The sequence below is a fragment of the Cebus imitator genome, unplaced genomic scaffold, assembly GCF_001604975.1.
Source record: "Cebus imitator isolate Cc_AM_T3 unplaced genomic scaffold, Cebus_imitator-1.0 Scaffold33, whole genome shotgun sequence".
In the NCBI taxonomy this organism is placed as follows: domain Eukaryota; kingdom Metazoa; phylum Chordata; class Mammalia; order Primates; family Cebidae; genus Cebus; species Cebus imitator.
In genome coordinates, this window is record NW_016107348.1 from 2,095,554 (window position 1) to 2,115,841 (window position 20,288).

Genomic DNA, 20,288 nt, shown 5'->3' on the forward strand with positions numbered 1-20,288 from the left:
AAAAAAAAAAAAAAAAAAGAAGTGAAAAGCCAAGTGACACGTATGAAAAAGTACATCAAAAGTTAGCAGTTTTCAGCCTGAGCAACATAGCAAGTTTTTTCCTTCCCTCCTTCCCTCCTTTCCTTCCTTCCTTCCTTCCATCCTCCCTTCCTTCCTTCTTCCCTCCCTCTCCGTGTTCCCCCCCACTTTCTTTCTTTTATAGGGTTTTACTCTGTTGCCATGGTTGTAGTGCAGTCACATGATCTCGGCTCACTGCAGCCTTGACCTCCCAGGCTCAAGTGATCCTCCCATGTCAGCCTCCTGAGTAGCTGAGACTACAGGTGCATTCACCACACCTAGCTAAGTTTTTGTGTTTTTAGTAGAGATGGGGGTTTCACCATATTGCCCAGGCTGGTCTCAAACTCTTGAGCTCAAGCAATCTGCCCGCCTCAGCCTCCCCAAGTGTTGGGATTACAGGTATGAGCCACCTCATCCAGCCAACAGCAATTTTTTCTGATGGGAGATTTTTATCTTATTACTCTCTGTTTTTTTGTGTGTGTATTTGCCTGGTCTGGATTAAATACACTAATTTGCGATCAGAATAAAATGACTTAAAAATGAAAGACATCAGTCGGGTGTGGTGGCTTACACCTGTAATCCCAGCACTTTGGGAGGCCAAGGCAGGTAGATCACATGAGGTCAGGGGTTTAAGACCAGCCTGGCCAACATGGTGAAACCCCATCTCTATTAAAAAGACAAAAATTAGCCAGGTGTGGTGGCACATGCCTGTGATCCCAGTTACTCGGGAGGCCGAGGCAGAAGAATAGCCTGAACCTGGGAGATGGAGGTTGTGGTGAGCTGAGATGGCGCCACTGCACTCCAGCCTGGGCGATAGAGCAAGACTCCATCTCAAAAAAAAAAAAAAAAGAAAGAAAGAAAAACATTGTAGCCATACCTACTTTTTAATGGTAGTACAGCAGGTTATGGTATGGGATGCATTTTTGGAACAAGATATTAACAAAAATTCAAAGGAACAAATGCATGGCCATGGAATTCCAGTGCTGAGAGGCATCTGGGAATATTGGGGGAGTTTTCCAAAAGAGGCACCCAGGTGCCTGTATTTGTTAAATGAATAACAAAAGGAAAAACAAAGTAAGGGAACAGAAAGGAAAGGAAGAAAGAAATACAAAGATCTGAGAAGAGAAGGTGCCGGGCGGCTGCTGAGTGACTGCCAAATGTTAATTTCGTTATCTGGCTTCTTATTTTATTCTGGGTAATGGTAGACCTATTAGGTTCTAGCTGCCGTAACAAATTACCAGCAACTTAGTGGCCTCGAACAACACAAATTTATTCTCTCAAAGTTCTGGAGGACAAAAGTCCAAAAATATGTCTTATCGGCTAAAATCAAAGTGTTACATTCCTTCTGGAGGCTCTAGGGAGAATCTGTCCTTCTCTTTTCTAGTTCTAGAGGCTGGCTGCGTTCCTTGGTTCATGCCCTTCTTTCAGCAATGGCATCACCCTGACCTCTGTTCCACTTGCACATCTCCTCACCTCCAACCCTTTTGCCTCCCTCTAATAAAGCGCCTCTGATTACACTGCACCCAGCAGATAATCCAGATGACCTCTTTGTCTCAAGATCCTTAATTTAATCACATCTGCCAAGGGTTTTTTTTGTTGTTGTTTTGAGGTGGAGTCTATTGCCTAGGTTGGAGTGCAGTGGCGCAATCTCAGCTTACTGCAACCTCCACATCCCAGGTTCAGGCAATTCTCCTGCCTCAGCCTCCCAAGTAGCTGGGACTACAGGTGTGTGCCACCACACCCGGCTAATTTTTGTATTTTTAGTAGAGACAGAGTTTCACCAAGTTGGCAAGGCTTGTCTCGAACTCCAGACCTCAGCTGATCCACCCACCTGGGCCTCCCAAAGTGCTGGGATTACAGGTGTGAGCCACAGCGCCCGGCAATGTTTTTGTTTTGTTTTTGCCATTTAAGGTAACATATCCACAGGTTCTGGGGAGTCAGATGTGGACATCTTTGGGGCAGACAGTTCTCAGCCTCCCATACAAGGAAACCAGTAGATAAGGTTCTACTACCTACTAAGTGCATCTTAATCAGAACTTCTTCTGATCCTTCAACAAGCCTGTGAAATATATGGTAGGATTTGCCTTTAAAGTTGAAGAAATCAAGCCTTTGGGATTTGCCCACCGTCAAAAAGCCGGGAGGCAAACCCGTGGTCAAATCCCAGGCAATTTGGAATTCTACCACGGTCAAGTAGTGGGGAGGCAAACCCAGGTCCCTGAACCCAGCTCAAGCCTGCCCGCCTCATGGCCCTGCCTCCATTTACCTCTCTGCTTCATGCCTACTTCCTCTTTCCTGTCTGGACCTGTTCCCCAGCTCCCTGGACAAGCTTAAGCTGCTGTTTTCCAGCTTGTCATGTGCTCCTGATGACAGTATAGACACAGCTTGATCCTGGGGATTACTGATTGAGCAAGCTGAGTGGCTGCTCCTCAGAATCTTCTCTGAAGCCTTTCTCTTGCCTTCCTTTATTCAATAAGCATTTTGAGCTCATTGTGCTGGGTGTTAGAATAAGCTTAGGTAATCTACAGCTAGACCTAAGCTGTAGATTACAGGAAAATCTGAGTGACACCTGCTGTCTCAGAAGCAGAGACTACAGCATCACAGGGAGCCAGAGCAGGGAGTTCTAAGCCCTGGGAACTGTATGACTCTTATTGACCCTTAAGCAAAAATCTAGGCTCCAGGGAACAGAGGCAGCAACTTGAGCTCCCTGGTTGACCAGATATGATTAATCTTTCACTGTGTCTTGAACATGACTGTGCTCCATAAATATTTAAAAGTTGGGAAGAGGGTGAAGACAGATACACCAAAAGAGGTAAACAGTGTCTGAAACTAGCAAAGGGTTAAAAGTTACCAAGAGTGCTCAGAGCTTTCGTCTTTTTTTCACCTAGCAACTGATGACACTGCATATTTTCCCCTGTATTTATTGGAAGAAGGCCCTGTGTGTCACTCAGCTGCTAAATCACCCAAGGGGTTCACGGAAGGGACCTGTCAGTTTTTGGTTAAAAGAACCCAGAAAGAGAAGGACTACAGGGAACTGATGGTGTTCCTGTTACCTCTCATCATTGTATTAACGGCGAAGCAGAGCGATGCCCGTGAGTACTCCACATTCTCTTCTCCCCTAACTCCAAAGTCGAGGAAGCCTAGAAGGAACAGCTTTTCTTCCTAAAACTTGTGGCGGAAAATACAGAAGCCAGGGGCAAAAAAGTGTATGTATTACATCAAGACTCCAGGAGCAATGGACTACCTGAACAGTTTTCCAGTTCATATTTGTAGGACTTTGATGTCACCACCTTCTGAGGCAGTGGGAGCCATTCTAGAAACTAGACTCCGGAACTTCCTCACTTTCCTTCTGAGTATGGTTCCCCTTCTTTTCTGCTCATATTTTTTCTTTTACTTTTGTTTCTCCTCTTCTCTAACCTCCAGAGTCTCATGAGGATGTCGTCAGAGTTTCAGGGGCATTAACAGTGGAGCAGATCCATTGTTCAGGTTTATTTAGTTTTCTCTACTCAACACAAGCCCTACCTGTAACAAAAGATCCAGGAAAGATAAAACCATGGCTCTGGGCTTGATTACTGGCTGTGAGAAGTATTAATCAAGTAGAAGGGAGAGTTTTTCATTGTTTTAGGAGCTCATGTCACTGGGGAAGCAAAAGCCTTCTGTTGCCTTTAATAGGTGGGAGGGCCCATGGGCTAGAACTGCCAGGCTTCTCTGCTCTAGGCACCTGCTCTCTGGGCTGAGGACTGGTAGTGTGTCTAAAATGTAGGCTTGGCCACCACCTTAGGTATTACTGACGGACATGAGAGGAAGGAGCTCTTTCAAATCATCCATGCATGTAGAGAGTGGAATGAGTGACAACGGAGATTCAGAAGGGTGAGAGAGGTGGATGATGAGAAATTACTTAATGGGTACAATGTATGTTACTTGGATGATAGATACTTTAAAGCCCCAACTTGACCACTACGCAATCTATGCTTATAACAAAATTGCAGTTTACATCATACATTTATACAAATAAAAATTTAAAAATCATCCATGTATTAATTGTTCAAATATTGATTGATGGGCTACTTTGTGCCAGGTGCTTTGGGGGATATGGCAGTGAACAAATAGACATAGTCTCTGCTTCCATGAAAATTTAATCCAGAAAGTCTCATCATCTATGGGAAAGATTGGGGCTGAGGGTGAGAGGCAGAAGATGAAAGAGGAACAGAGGAGGGAGGTAAAGCGTGATATTTTTGGAAGTAAAAAACTTATATATTGCCTGCATTGCTTCTCAAAGAACTCTCCAATAATATGGAATAATATTCCTTAAACATATTATCCCCTTGACAATCTCACTGACTGTGGTAGGTGAGGGAAATATCCCCATTTAAAGATGCGCCCTGGATTTTTCTCTAGGCCTGGAGAGCAACCAGGCTCACATAAGGAGCAGCCTGTAGGAGACTGCAGGTCTTCTGGCCCTCTGTCCGGGGCTGTTTCACAATGTCACTGTGCCTCTGGGTGTCAAGACTTGTCACTTTGATAATTGGGGGGATAGGAAATAAAACAAGTAAGTTACAAAGACAAGGGAAGGTCACTTGGTGCTGGTTGTTCTTTTGACTCCTCAGACTGCATCCTTCTCTGTTGTTTTGTGTCCTTGAGGCTGACTGCTAGACTGCATCACCTACACTCTCTTGCAAGCTGATTTCTGCTTGGGTTCACACAATGGGAAACACTGAAGGGAGAGAGGTCAGAGAGCAGGGAGGAAAGAGAGGCTGAGAAATGTCTTTCTTGCGCCTTCCCCTCCTTCTATAATGTCTCTGGCAGTAGCTGTGTGCTTCTGTGAGGTTGTCTTTCCTGAATAACCCCTTCTTCATGGTTCTAGCTCCCATTGGGCTTCAGTAATACTATTTGCTATTCTTCTCTCTCTTTTTTTTCCCCCATTTATTTATTTTATTGCATTTTAGGTTTTGGGGTACATGTGAAGAACATGCAAGACTGTTGCATAGGTACACACGTGGCAGTGTGATTTGCTGCCTTCCCCCCATCACCAACATCTGCCATCTCTCCCCTTGCTATCTCTCCCCAGCTCCCCACCCCCCACCGTCCCTCCCCTATTTCCCCCCAACTGGGGTGATGGTGGCTTCCCATAGTTGTTAGCCTGCTGGTGCCCATCATTTCTGTTTGTTCCCTTAACCTTGACCATATCTCTGCAAGGAGTCGTCATTAAGGTCTCCTCACGTGACCATCTGGGCTGAAGGCTCTTTCCTGCTAGGACCCTAACTGAACATTCCTGGGCTTTGAGGGACATTGGCAGGGAAAGGATATGAGATTATGAAAAAATACTTGGTGTACTTGATATTTATGCCTAGTACTAGCCCTGAATGGCTGCTATATACCATTAATAGATGGGGAAACCCAGAGAGGAGATTCTGCAATGTTGTGGGTCATTACTCCAGGAAATGTCAACGTAAGTCCAATATCGCTTCCAGTGTGTTGCTTTCATTGACTCCATAGCCTGCAGCTGACTCCTCCTTCCTTTGTGCTCCCATAGCTCCTGTTCACAGTTCTATAATTTTCCATTTACAAAAATCTTCCCTTTGAGGCACTCCTTAAAGACAGAAAGAGATGTCTTCATTTTTTCTTATTTCTCTGGCACTACCTACTGCCCAACAGGCACTAGTAAATACTTCCTGGGTGAATTTATGTTCGGAGGTAATGTCCCTAAGAAATCACAGTTATTTGACTGGGAGCCATAGAGAGCTTGGGCAGTAATAATGATTACAAATGCAAAACTGTACCTTACTGTAGTTGCAGGATTTGTGTTAAAAAGGTGTTTCATGCTTTTACAACTCATCTTCTTCTTCATTTCAGCCTGTGTGAAACTGTGAACTGGTGATATGGGTAGGTGACATCAGACTGGGGGCCAGCATGAGATTTCTCATGCATAGCCATATGTGGTTTGTGTGTTTCATCTTGACATAATCAAGGTCAGTCTCTTGATATTACTCATACTTTTATGGCTGTCTCAATCTGCTATATCAATCTACTTCATGAACGGTGGAGTCCTTCACAGACAAGGCCTGATGATAGATAGGCTCCCTAAGCTGCCAACCAGGCTAATGTTAAAAAACATACGTGCATATTATCTGCTTAGAAGTGACCTTGAGTTCAAAGAGTTAACATGAGAAAATATGGGTATTTTCTAAAGACTTTATTAGACTTCAGTCTGTTTCCATGGAGCTGTTGCCAAGGTACATGCCATAGAAATTTCTCCAAGACAATGTTTCACTCCTCTAAGGCCTTTTTTTCTTGAGGTGGAGTCTTGCTCTTGTTGCCCAAACTGGAGTGCAATGGTATGATCTCAGCTCACTGCAACCTCTGCCTCCCGAGTTCAAGTGATTCTCCTGCCTCAGCCTCCCGAGCAGCTGCGATTACAGGCGCCTGCCACCATGCCCAGCTAATTTTTGTATTTTTAGTAGAAATGGGGTTTTGCCATGTTGGCCAGGCTGGTCTTGAACTTCTGACCTCATGATCCTCCCGCCTTGGCCTCCCAAAGGCATGAGCCACCGCACCCGGCCAAGGCCCTCCTCTTAATTGGTGTTGAATCTATCTAAATTTGAGAAATTCAACTAATTGGTAGATTTTTCTTTTGACTAGTTGAAATAGCTGTCTATTCTCACTTGATCTCAATCCTCTTACCCCACAGTATTGGTGAGAACTGCAGGGAAGGAGCCTAAGTTAAAGATCAAACACATGACTCTTTGAACACTTAGTTTGGGGAGCTCAAATTGACACAAATGACAAAGTATGTTTTTTTCCGATGTCTGAATTTAAATTTATTGGGGAAAGTCTATCAAGAGTATACATATTAAGTCACATTTTGCTATAACTTCAAAAGATCATTTTAAAAGAATAAAACTTATAAAATTGGGATTCTTCTGGGAAACATGAGACATATAGTTATCATTGTATAGGGAGTGTAGTGAAGGAAAAAAGACACCAGAGCTCATTCATTCATTTTTTTGGTCAGGCACGATGGCTCATGCCTGTAATCCCAGCGCTTTGGGAGGCCAAGGTGGGCAGATCACCTGAGGTCTGGAGTTTGAGACCAGCCTGGCCAACATGGAGAAACCCTGTCTCTACTAAAAATACAAAATTAGCCAGGCATTGTGGCGCATGCCTGTAGTCCCATCTATTCAAGAGGCTGAGGCAGGAGAATTGCTTGAACCCAGGAGGAGGAGGTTGTGGTGAGCTGAGATTGCCCCATTGCACTCCAGCCTGAGCAACAAGAGCGAACTCTGTCTCAACAATAACAACAACAAAAAAAGACAACAGAGCTCATTCATTCATTTTCCAAAACTCCACGTGGTCCTACAGAGCTCACTTCCTTACTCCATTCACATCTCTGCTCAAATGCCACCTCCTCTGGTCCCTCTACTTAAAAGATCAGGCCTCTCCTCTCCACTGTCTTTTCTCTGCTTTACTTTTCTTCATAACCTTTATCTCCACCTGACCTTGTATTATATGTGTATTTACTGCCAATCTCCTGGCTAGAAATTAGCTCAGAGGCCTGGGACTTTCGTGTGTGCATTGCTGTGTTTCCAGCAGCCAGGACTGTGCTTATTAGACCATCAGAAAAGAATAAACCTATATGAAGTGAGACATTGGCAACCTTCCAAAGGATAGCCTCAGAAAAGTAGCTCACAAGCCAAACTTGTCACATTCAGCACTTTTGTGCTTTCAGTAAGTTCCTGTAGTTAGACAAGTCAGTAGGACAGGGGACTAACGGTTCTTGCTGCACACAGAACCATCCACGAACATGATGATGCCCTTAACTAAACATATTGCCACCTACTCCTCCCCCTCATTCCCACGATGCTCGAAATTCCAAAGAGTCATTCCAAGGAATCATAATCATTTTGACCTTATTAAGGCATTACGCTACTTGAGAGAGCCAACAAATAATCGGACTGTGTTGAGCTGGTTATCCAATCAGGACTCACTGCCACCTGCATGTAGGAAGGTCTGGAGCTTGCGGCCCCAGGGACTGGGAAATCAGTGGCAGTAAGTCATCCTTGACACAAGGGGGTGGGAGAGAGCAGTGATAATCCAGGGGCTAGAAGCCTGAGACTTCCTGGCCTGGGAAACTTCCCTTACACTAGGGAGGGTTGGGTAGTCTAAGGTAGAGGGGCTTCCGGTAGAGAGATCACAGTGTGATTTCTGGTTCCTGCACTTGTGGATTCTGAAGATGATCTTGGGCAATTAATATCTCTGCAACCTATTTTCTATCTGTGGAATGGAATTGTAAGACCTACCTCAAAAGTTTGTTAGACGAATAAGTGAAACCCATGTTTATCAAGGGCTTAGAATGGTACCTAACACAAGGTAGGTGCTCAATAAATAAATGCAGTTGTGATGACTATGATTAAGATGCTGCTTTATGCCTCATTGAAGGCCCATCTGATCTGCCACCTTCTCTTTGGAACATTTCCCAGTGGATCCCTTCTCGTGGGGCCAGTGTGTCTTCTCCAAGTGGCTGGAGCACCCCGTTGGTACTCTTCTGGGGCACTCACTGCTTGTTGCCGTGTGTGGTGGCATTGCATCTTTTTGTTATGTGCTTTAGCTCCCCAATAATACTGTAAGTTCCTGGAAGAAAGAGCTGGTATCTGATTTGTTCTTCTCTTCCTAACACGGCCTCCAATTCCTTGTGCATAGTAGACACTAAATAGATAAGAATTGCCCCCATGGATGAATATGTGAAAACACTTTATCAATTATTTTACAATCCAGTGATTTTCACAGGCTTTTGTAAGAATGTCCTGATGCGTTAAAGTACAGGTTAAAGGGAACATAATTTAGAACTTTCAAGTAGCCATCGCATCTGGCCTAAGAGCTGTTTGGTTGTGTTGTTCAGGCTCTCCAGCACTGTCAGAAGCTGATGAGACCAGGCAGGAAATGCTCTTTGAGAAGCAGCTTGGCTGACTTAGACAGAAGACCAAATTCTAAATTGTATATTTCAGCTTAATAAGTGAGTTGATGCTGATGACCTGTTCATGGAAAGGGAGAGAGACTTAATTTCAAAATTATTAGGGCAAGAAAAGAGAAATGGAAGATTAGATGAAATGGTATGAAATTGCCATTTTTGTAGGTCAAAAATGGTCAGATATTGGTCTTTTCAAATGATTCAAAATCTGATCATCTCTACAGCAAATCCTGGTAGGATGTAAATTATCACAAGCTTTAATGTACTAAGAGAGAGAGAGTACCTGGACTTTTCCTCATCTTATCTGTTGTGAGTTATTGACCGAACATGTGTCAATCAACTTCCCACCACAGCGGAGGTAACATTTTAAAAGCCCAGCTAAGGAGCAAGCACGACTTATTCCTGTGGAGGCACCGGATGGGTAACTGGGTCCATGGCAAATGAAAAGGAGAGGGATGAGATGTCCTGGAGCAGAGTCATGCTGGGCTGAAGCAGGGGTGGATGGGTGTGACTGGCAGAGAGAGTCCAGCCTTTAGGGGCCTGGACTTTGAGGTCAAGCCTGGCTGGTGGAGAATAACTGTTTCAAAACCAGGAATCTGAATGAGATTGAGATTAAAAAAAAATACCCACAATATTTACTTGGACAGTACTGTCAACAGACCATATTCCTATCTAGCTCTTTTAACTTCAGATAATGCAAATTCTTATGAAAGTTATATTTTTATAAGAAAGCAAAGTTACATGAATTGTAAATATTATGTTTAGAGATGATGCTTGTGATACTTGCCTGGAATAAATCCTCCTATTGGGCACTAATGTCCTAAGTGGTCGATACTGGTTTGTTGTTGTTGTTGTTTGTTTGGTTGGTTGGTTGTTTTTTTTGCTTGTTGACATCTACCAGGAATGTAGACCCCAGAGATCATAAAAGTAGAAAGCCCAGATTCCAGGGGCTGTTCTACACCAACCCAGCTTAACAACACAGCATCTTTTTTTTTTCCTTCTTTTTTCTCCTCTCTGCATTCTCTGCCTGGAATCTGCTCTTCGTGAGGTTTTTTTTCCCATGAATAACTATGGAAGTGATTCCTACCTCTTTCTTTTCCCCTCACTCCCTCAGCTCCAGCCACAAGCCTCTGTGCTGCTCCTGGAATGTGCCAGGCATGTTCTTTCCTGGGCACCTTTGCATGGCCCTTCCTGCCCAGACTGCTGACCCCAGACATCTGCCAGTCTCCCTAGCTCCTTGCAGACACTTGCTCAGAATTCACCTTTCTGGGAGGCCTTCCTTAATAGGCCTTCCTATTTTATTTTATTTTTATTTTATTTTATTTTATTTTTTTAAAGACGGGGTTTCACCATGTTGGTCAGGCTGGTCTTGAACTCCCAACCTCAGGTGATCCGCCACCTTGGCCTCCAAAGTGCTTGGATTACAGGCGTGAGCCACCACGCCCGGCCAGGCCTTCCTATTTTAAATAGTGTTGTCCATTCCTCTTTGCAGTTTTATTTTTATTTTTTATTTTTTTTTGAGACGGAGTTTCGCTCTTGTTACCCAGGCTGGAGTGCAATGGCGCGATCTCGGCTCACCGCAACCTCCGCCTCCTGGGTTCAGGCAATTCTCCTGCCTCAGCCTCCTGAGTAGCTGGGATTACAGGCACATGCCCCCATGCCCAGCTAATTTTTTGTATTTTTAGTAGAGACGGGGTTTCACCATGTTGACCAGGATGGTCTCGATCTCTTGACCTCGTGATCCACCCGCCTCGGCCTCCCAAAGTGCTGAGTTACAGGCTTGAGCCACCGCGCCTGGCCTTGCAGTTTTATTTTTCTCCACTGTACTTTTAAAAAATTATATTTCATAGTCTATCTTCTCCCCTTACCCTGACTAGAGTGTAGAATCCACGAGGGCAGACATTTTCATCTATTTGGTCTGGTACAAGCTTAAGGGCTAGAAGAGTGGCTGGCACAGAAGAGGCATCGGATATACAAATGAATGTTAAGAAAGTGTGAGAACTAATATTCACAACTTGTTCCTCCTTTTGCCTCCTTCTTTAGACAGTTGCATATCTCCAGAGTAGCCACAAAACTTTCCAGATTTGAAAAAATAGAACTATTTCAAAATCAATTGCAGATTTGCATACACACACACACACACACACACACACGCACGCACCTTTTGCAGACCCCAGATTACAGCTCTACTGTTCATTCACCAGCCGTCCCTTGAATGAAAAATATTTTTTAGGCCGGGCACAGTGGCTCACGCCTGTAATCCCAGCACTTTGGGAGGCCAAGGTGGGTGGATAAATGGAGGTCAGGAGTTCAAGACCAGCCTGGCCAATGTAGCGAAAACTCATCTATATTAACACAAACACAAAAATCAGCTGAGTGTGGTAATGGATGCCTGTAATCCCATCTACTTGGGAGGCTGGGGCAGGGAGAATTGCCTGAACCTGGGAGGCAAAGATTGCAGTGACCCGAGATCATGCCACTGCACTCCAACCTGGGTGACAGAGTGAGACTCTGTCTCATATATATATATATATATATATATATATATATATATATTTAAGATCCAGGTTACATAGATTCATGTTCCTTCCAGCATATATTTTATTATTCCAAACCACAGAAATAAAGTGTTTCGCCAACAATTTAATTCACTAAATATTTACCAAGCTCCTACCATGTGCCAAGCTCGCTGCACCAGGCTTTGCAGGAAATACAAAGGAAAAAAGCTAAGTCCCCGTTTTTAAGTGCCTTAAGATTGAGAAGCAGGTAGAAGGTAGTAAGCCAGGGGAAAGAGAAGGCAGAATCTGGTAGCTCTCCGTTTTACGACAGAACTCATGCTATCTCTGGCTCTTGTTTTCATAAGATCCAACACTTTTATGAAGATGCTGTCATGACCACCCCAGAGGCTTCCACTGTCTTCCCTCCCAACCCAAGCCCCCACCCACCACAGGAAGGGAAGGGGGAAGTAAAAGGTCAAAGCAATGCAGAGGGGCATTGGGACCTTCTGCTGCCCCAGCCTGTGGGAGGCCAGCCTCCACCCTGTCCAATATTGCAGCCGACATGTAGGGTCATGCCTGTGAGGGAGGAGCCCATGGGGCCAGGCACCTACTCTGAACCCTGCCAAACTCCTATACCCCAGCTCCAGGGGCAGCGAGAGAGAAGAGCTTACAATGATTTTACAGAACAGGTGCAATCAATTGCTGGGCGTGGTGGTGCACATGTCTAATCCCAGCGCTCTGGGAGGCCAAAGTGGGAGGATAACTTGAGACCAGGAGTTTGAGACCAGCCTGGGCAACATAGCAAGACCTTGTCTCTATTAAAAAAAAAAAAAAAAGTTAGCTGGAAGTGGTGGCATGAGCTTGTAGTCCCAGCTACTCAGGAGGCTGAGGTGGGAGAATCACTTAAGCCCAGGAATTCAAGGCTACAGTGAGCTATGATCATGCCGCTGCACTCCAGCTTGGGCAACAGAGCAAAACACTGTCTCTCTCTCTCTCTCTCACACACACACACACACAGTACAATCAGGTGGAATGTGCTGTGGGAGCCACCTCTCAGGGCCTGTCTCCCCTAGAAGGCAAGTTACCCTGGCCTTGGGGTGGTCAATTCTAAAAGGTAATGTGCACATTATGAGTTCTTTCATAAGTAGTTTTAGAGAAAAGAAAAATATAAACAAACTTGCTTGTACAGAAGCTAACCCAACTATTTTGTGATTTTTTTTTTGTCTGATCTTTCTTCTTAACTGTATGCTTATAAATGAGAAGGAAGGAATGAATAACATTAAATGGTATTCGCCCTTGCAAGGTGCTCTGTGGTGGCAAGGGCCATGTCAGAAGATCGGAGTGTAGCGGAGTTTTGAAAGGTGACAGCAGCAGTGGGTTGGGCAATCTGGAAACACTGCGGGGAGGTGGTGTGTAGCTCAGCTCTTAGACACAGGCAGGAGAAGCCCCGGATGTGGCCCCACATTCCGAGAGCCCCACTCTGGCCCTCTACTACCCACATCCCTCCCCACAGAGCGAGGAGTGCATGAGGCTGAGGGGAGGTGGTCACCCTGTGTCTGGGCTCCTCCACTGCAGAGCAGACTGCGGGCACCCAGGAACCTGGAGTTCCCCTCCCAGCTGACAAAGCTGCTGAGGTTTACACAGCAAACTCTCACTTTGGCCCATCCTTCTAAGGGTGGACTGGCTGCCTTGCTAGGCCCGAGGGGTGGCCAAGAGATGGGAGGATCACTTAAGCCCAGGACAAGCTTGGACAGGAGGCAGTTTGTGGCTGGAGCCTGAATTAAAAAATAGAGGTGTTTAATGGTGGGAGGCCCTTGGCAGTGCTGGATGGAGCAAGAAATGGGAAGAAAAAAAGGAGGCTCAGGCCGAGGGCCGGGGACTGGAGGGAGACACCAGCCTTCTCTGTGTCACCACGTTCAGGCCCAGAACTTCACACAGTGTGAGATCTTTTAATTTGAACTTGGCCTTTGAAGCCACACAAAGGACTATTCATCTCTCAAGGTGGGAGGATAGAACATATTTCACAGTTAGGTTGATTTATTCCTTTTAAATATCTGGATCTCTGGTATGTGGGCCTCTATCTGTCATCTCAACTCGGCCATGAAATATCAGGATGGTCCTGGGAATAATTTTGGAGATGGGCTTTGAGGACTGGGAAGGATGTAGATGGGTCAGAACAGCAGGAGCTAATAGGACAAAAGGCTCGGACATGGGAGTCTTCAGACGCCGGCAGGCAGAGCAGGCGAAGAAAGCCATCGCAGCTGCATGCCTTCTGTTTGCCAGCTTTTGGGCATGGCATGGGGTGCGTGGCCTTCTCAGCCTGGGCTCTGCCTCCCAGGCATCACCTCTCCCTGTGATGCCTGACGCTGTGCTCCAGCCATCCCCAGTCATCTGGTTCCCACACACGCCCTGCCTTGTCATGCTTCCAGCTTGCACATGTGGTCTCCACTCTGCTCCTCCCACCTGTCCCTGATATCTCCCTAGGACATTACCTTCTCTGGAAGTCTCTCCTGAGGGCCCACACCAGCTTGGATCCCACCACCCATCATGCTACCTTTTGAAACCACTTTGTCTCCATCAGGCCCTAAGCTTCTCGGACAAGTGAGAGAAGTTTGGTGTGGGAGCGGCAGAGAGGGCCAGTTTTGCTTCATTTTGGTTTACTTTTAACCCTTATTACAATCTTTATAACAATATTTAGTGCTGGGCGAAGTGACTCACGCCTGTAATCCCAGCACTTTGGGAGGGCGAGGTGGGCGGATCATGAGGTCAAGAGATCAAGACCATCCTGGCCAACATGGTGAAACCCTGTCTCTGCTAAAAATACAAAAATTAGCTGGGCATGGTGGCACGTGCCTGTAGTCCTAGCTACTCAAGAGGCTGAGGCAGGAGAATCCCTTGAACCCAGGAGGTGGAGGTTGCAGTGAGCTGAGATCGTGCCACTGCACTCCAGCCCAGCGACAGAGTGAGACTCTGTCTCAGAAAAAAAAATTTAGTAAGAAGAAAAAGTAGAAAAAGAATAAGAAAATGTTTAACAGAGGTGGTCGGACATAATAGGGAAAGCACGGTGCTTTTAAAAAACTTTTTTCAGGAAGGCTGAGTTCATAGGAGGGTTCTTGTTCTGAGTGACCTGGTGTGTGTGTGCGTGTGTTTGTGTGCCTGTGTGTATACGCCCACACGTGCACACAGAGAGGTAGAGTGAAGGGTCCTCATTTTTTCACCAGAGGCTTCCTTGGTAAAAGAAGAGGGCTGCATTATCAGGGTTTTCAGGCCTTCAGAGTTGTCGAGGGCTCCCGCAGGGACAGCTCCCCTGTGTCCCCAGTGAGTGATCTTCCCTCTTCCCCCTCCAACCACAGCAGCATTCCATATTTTGTCTACGAGTTGAGATTACCTGTAAAATTCCACCCTGCATTTGCAAACCTGAACAAGAAGGCTCCAAGTTGCTGGACTGGAGCTCTACAGTCCTGTCCAGGCCCTTGGTTCTTCGGTTCTGTGGTTCTGTAAGAGGAAACAGCAGCTGGGGCCTGGAGGCCTGGGTGCAGCTGAGCAGGGAGCACTCGTGTGGGGCTCAGTGGATACAGCTGAAGGATCTGCATCGTCTGAGACCCTACATGTCTTCCTTCTTTGCCTCCTTCCCAGGGACGCACTCTCTGAGATATTTTCGCCTGGGCGTTTCAGATCCTGGCCATGGGGTCCCTGAATTTATTTCGGTTGGGTATGTGGACTCGCACCCTATCACCACATACGACAGCATCACTCGGCAGAAGGAGCCGCGGGCCCCATGGATGGCAGAGAACCTCGCGCCTGATCACTGGGAGAGGTACACTCAGCTGCTGAGGGGCTGGCAGCAGATGTTCAAGGTGGAACTGAATCGCCTGCAGAGGCACTACAATCACTCAGGTGTGCAGGCGGCAGAGATGGACGCTTCTGCCCTGCCCCGCCCCACAGAGGCCCCCGGGCTGACCTCCAATGAGCGATGCTGACTTGCACCTGCTGTGGCTTCTGGCAAAGCCTGGGAATCGGGTTGGTGGAGTTCAGGGCCTCCCATCTGCCTGTGCGTCTTCTGGACTGTCCCTGTGTCCCCCAGAAGCGCTCTGTCATCTGCCACACCCACTCTTCCCCATCTCTGTATCTGTATCTGCATCCCATTTCCACTCAGGCTTCTGACATGCATCTCCTTTCCCATTCTAAATTTGCCCATTCCGTGTCTCACTTCCTGGTATCCAGGCCCAGTGACTCGCTTGCTTGTGCATAATGACATTAACTTACCCAGGGGTGTTTCTGCCTCCTGCATCTCTCTCCCTCCTCCGCTGCACTCAGAATAGCCACAAAGCGTATCAGTCATTCCCATTACAGGACAACTCCCCGAGGAAGGAATTATCATGCCCCTTTGACAGGCGGTAGGTACTTCACAGATACCTGCTGCCAGGTGGGCTTCCATAAGAGGGACCTCCTGGGGACTCAGCGATGCCACAATAGGTCTGTAAACCAGAGGATGCTTCCAGCCATGCTCCGTCCCAGCACCTGAGAGCCCACCTCTGTCCCTGTGTGAACCCCTTTAGGTTTGCATGTGTGTTTCAGGGTCTCACACTTACCAGAGAATGATTGGCTGTGAGCTGATGGAGGATGGAAGCACCACAGGATTTCTCCAGTATGCATATGACGGACAGGATTTCATGATCTTCGATAAAGACACCCTGTCCTGGCTGGCTGTCGATAATGTGGCTCACACCATCAAGCGGGCATGGGAGGCCAATCAGCATGAGTTGCAATATCAGAAGAATTGGCTGGAAGAAGAATGTATTGCCTGGCTAAAGAGATTCCTGGAGTATGGGAAAGACACCCTACAAAGAACAGGTAAAGAAAGAGAGAAGGCCTCACTCCCGCACTGCCTGAACAACTGTTTCTATACATAACTCCTCCAGTCTAGGTTACATCCACCCTATCCTACAGCCATCTCTTTAGTTGGCCTATTGTGATCTCATGGCTAGAGCCCCCTGAAAACTTTCCCTCCTTACTTTTGAGCGGCGTCTTGACAAGATTTGGCAGTCCCCCTTGTCTTGACAGAGTGGAGATCGCGCCCCTGCACTCCAGCCTAGCAACAGAGTGAGACTCCGTTTCAGAAAAAAAAATTTAGTAAGAAGAAAAAGTAGAAAAAGAATAAGGAAATGTTTAACAGAAGTAGTTGGACATAATAGGAAAAGCCCCTTGCTTTTAAAAAACTTTTTTCAGGAAGGCTGAGTTCATAGGAGGGTTCTTGTTCTGAGTGGCCTGGTGTGTGTGTGCATGTGTTTATATACCTGTGTGTATACGCCCACATGTGTACACAGAGAGGTGGGGCACCTTGTTTTTGGGGATCCACTGAGGCAAATTCTTCCATTCCTTCAATGATAAGCTTGGAAATTCTTTAGGAGGTGGAACAATTCTTACAAATTGTTTAGTTAATGAAGGGCTCACATACTACCAGCAGGAGTGAAAATCTGGATTTACCAGGATAAACAGAGTGGGGGTCTCTGCTTTACTAACGGATTAATGAGGCTGGGCACTGTGGCTCACGCCTGTAATCTTAGCACTTTGGGAGGCTGAGGCAGGAGGATTACCTGAGGCCAGGAGTTTAAGACTGGCCTGGGTAACATTATGAGACTGAAACCCTGTCTCTCTTTAAAAAAAATATTAGCTGAGCATGGTGGTACATGCCTGTAAGTCAGGAGGCTGAGTGGGGAGGATAAGGTCAAGGCTGCAGTGAGCCATGATCATGATCAGCCTGGGTGACAGAGCGAGACCCTATTTATTTATTTATTGAGACAGTCTCACTGTGTCGCCAAGCTGGAGTGCAGTGGCGCGATCTTGGCTCACTGCAACCTCTGCCTCCCAGGTTCAAGCAGTTCTCCTGCCTCAGCTTCCGGAGTGGCATGCACCACCATGCCCGGCTAATTATTTTTTTTAATTTTTAGTAGAGACAGGGTCTCATCATGTTGGTTGGGCTGGTCTTGAACTCCTGACCTCGTGATCTGTCTGCTTCGGCCTCCCAAAGTGCTAGGAATACAGGCGTGAGCCACTGCACCTCGTAAGACCCTATTAAAAAAAAAAAGTATTAATGATAAGATTCCTTTCAGCAAAGAGCTCCTCTGGTACCTTAAAGATATGATTCAGTTGATCAACTTTTAGTTCATACAGAACTTTTCAGGTATGATCTTATTATTCAAAATGAATCATGCCTGTATCATGCTACAGGAAACTCCTAGATACAATGTGTGTGGGAAGAGCATAGGAAGTCTGACTTGAGCCTATCTACTCCTCTCTCCAGGCCTCTATCTACCTTCAGTGTCCTAATGGATTCTCAACCTTTGGGTCAAAACACACTTACACACACACTTTCACACACACACACACACACACACACACACACACACACACACACTCCTATGAAAGGATCTCAGGATCAGGCATGGTGGCTCAGCCTGTAATCCCAGCACTTTGGGAGGCTGAGCCGGGTGAATCACCTGAGGCTGAAAGTTTGAGGCCAGCCTGACCAACATGGTGAAACCCTGTCTCTACTAAAAACACAAAATTAGCCAGGCGCGGTGGTGCATGCCTATAATCCCAGCTACTTGGGAGGCTGAGGCAGGAGAATCACTTGAACCCAGGAGGCGGAGGTTGCAGTGAGTCAAGATCCTGCCATTGCACTCCAGCCTGGGCAACAAGAGCAAAACTCTGTCTCAAAAAAAAAAAAAGATCTTGGATTAATTTCTTACATGTCCTGCCAAAAAGCACAATCTCTCCTAGTAGCATTTATTTTACTTTTAATGTTGGAAAGCCTTTTTCTACTTCCAAATGTCATGCCTCGGTAAAGAGACAAGGAAAGCGCTGTTGGAGTGAAGGCTCTTCTCTGTATTGGGCTGGCCAGTGATAAGGTGGGGGTCAGAGACGAGCAGGAAGCAGTGACCCCAGACAGTGCGTTTGGTCTTGGTATGGCCGCATGACCCATTTTCAGCAAGAAACATTAAGGATAGGACTGAATGGAAAATTAACAGAGGCGTCACAAGGAAGCAAAGTCATACATGGATACTTCTTTGGTGTCACTGTTGGAGCCCTTTTATGATATCAATTTCTTTGAAGGCACAATCATGTCATGATCTGTTACATATGTTTGTGCCTGATGGTAGTCATCAAAATGGCACCCTGAGTACACAAGGCAATCCAGAGTCAAAACTGAGTAGGGATGGCTATATTATTTATGTGCACTGAAAATAGAGAGTTCTCATCTCCAATCCCTTGCTGACTTACTTATAGGGAACAGTCACCTGTACGTTTTGTGGGTCAGTTTTCCTTGACACATAAAGGTATTTCAAAGGTTAATAATAAACAACCCAGCACACTTCCGAAACATTCAAAGCGGGATGGCTTTCCTCCCTTAGAGGATGGAGCATGGCCGAACTCCGCATTCTTCACTACCTAGAGCACTGCCATTGTGGGAAGTATGCATAAATAAGTGTATTGTTGATGAACGTGAGTTCTGGGTCATTCTTAGCTTTAGAAGTTTTCTGCAATAAAGAAAAATTGTGAAAGCCAGTTGCCAGGTTCTAATATTACATGCCCAGTACATAAAGTCTTTAATTTAACTTTAGCTTCTTCTTCCTAGAGCCCCCACTGGTCAGAGTAAATCGCAAAGAAACTTTTCCAGGGATTACAACTCTCTTCTGCAAAGCCCATGGCTTTTACCCCCCAGAAATTTACATGACATGGATGAAAAACGGGGAAGAAATTGTCCAAGAAATGGATTATGGAGACATTCTTCCCAGTGGGGATGGAACCTATCAAAGGTGGGCGTCAGTTGAGCTTGATCCTCAGAGCAGCGACCTTTACTCCTGTCATGTGGAGCACTGCGGTGTCCACATTGTTCTTCAGGTCCCTCAGGGTAAGCAAGGGGATCATGGCTGTCTGGGGAGAGAGCCTGGAGAGATGGGTGGGCAGGAAGCCATGCTCCCTGCCAGGGAGGGGAGGATAGATCACTGCCTCACCCAGTGTGCCTTAGAATGGGGCTTTTAAATAAGTCGTTCTCACCCTTTTTGGAACCAGGACTCCTTAATACTATTAAAAAATTATTGAGGACCCCCAAAGAGCTTTTATAGATGTGGGTTATATCTATTGCTATTTACTACATTATAAATTAAAGATTTAAGAATTAAACATGGCCAGTTGCGGTGGCTCACGCCCATAATCCCAGCACTTTGGGAGGCTGAGGCAGGCAGATGACTTGAGGTCAGGAATTTGAGACCATCCTAGCCAACATAGTGAAACCCCAACTCTACTAAAACATAAAAAAATTAGCTCGGCATGGTGGTGCGTGCCTGTAATCCCAGCTACTCAGGAGGCTGAGGCACAAGAACTGCTTGAACCTGGAAAGCAGAGATTGCAGTGAGCCAGGATCATGTCACTACACTACAGCCTGGGCAACTGAGTGAGACTCCAACCCCCCAAAAAAAGGCTGGGCCGTGGTGGCTCACACCTGTAATCCTAGCACTTTGGGAGGCTGAGGTGGGCAGATCATCTGAGGTTAGGAGTTTGAGAACACCCTGTCCAATATGGTGAAACTCCGTCTCTACTAAAAATACAAAAAAAAATTAGCCAGGCGTGGTGGCTTATGCCTGTAATTCCAGCTACTTGGGAAGAAGGAGAATTGCTTGAATCTGGGAGGTGGAGGTTGCAGTGAGCAGAGATTGCGCCACTGCATACCAGCCTGCATGACGGGAGTAAGACTCCTATCTAAAAAA

The 20,288-nt window shown here is 46.2% G+C and overlaps 1 protein-coding gene across 8 annotated transcripts in view; it reads left to right on the top strand.

Annotated features, from left to right (window-relative positions):
* Positions 1-2,971: 2,971 nt before the first annotated feature.
* LOC108301323 (major histocompatibility complex class I-related gene protein) overlaps positions 2,972-20,288 on the top strand; it is a 19,858-nt gene continuing 2,541 nt past the window's right edge. For 2 of the 8 annotated variants that reach the window (XM_017524454.2, XM_017524457.2), the window contains exons 1-4: positions 2,974-3,146; positions 15,154-15,414; positions 16,096-16,371; positions 19,157-19,337. In XM_017524454.2, coding sequence (XP_017379943.1) covers positions 3,092-3,146; positions 15,154-15,414; positions 16,096-16,371; positions 19,157-19,337 — 773 coding nt within the window. In that variant the 5' untranslated portion in view covers positions 2,974-3,091. Of the gene's footprint in view, positions 3,147-5,907; positions 6,024-15,153; positions 15,415-16,095; positions 16,372-19,156; positions 19,433-20,288 lie in introns of all 8 variants that reach the window. The other 6 variants (XM_017524456.2, XM_017524453.2, XM_017524455.2 and 3 more) reach the window with 6 other exon arrangements.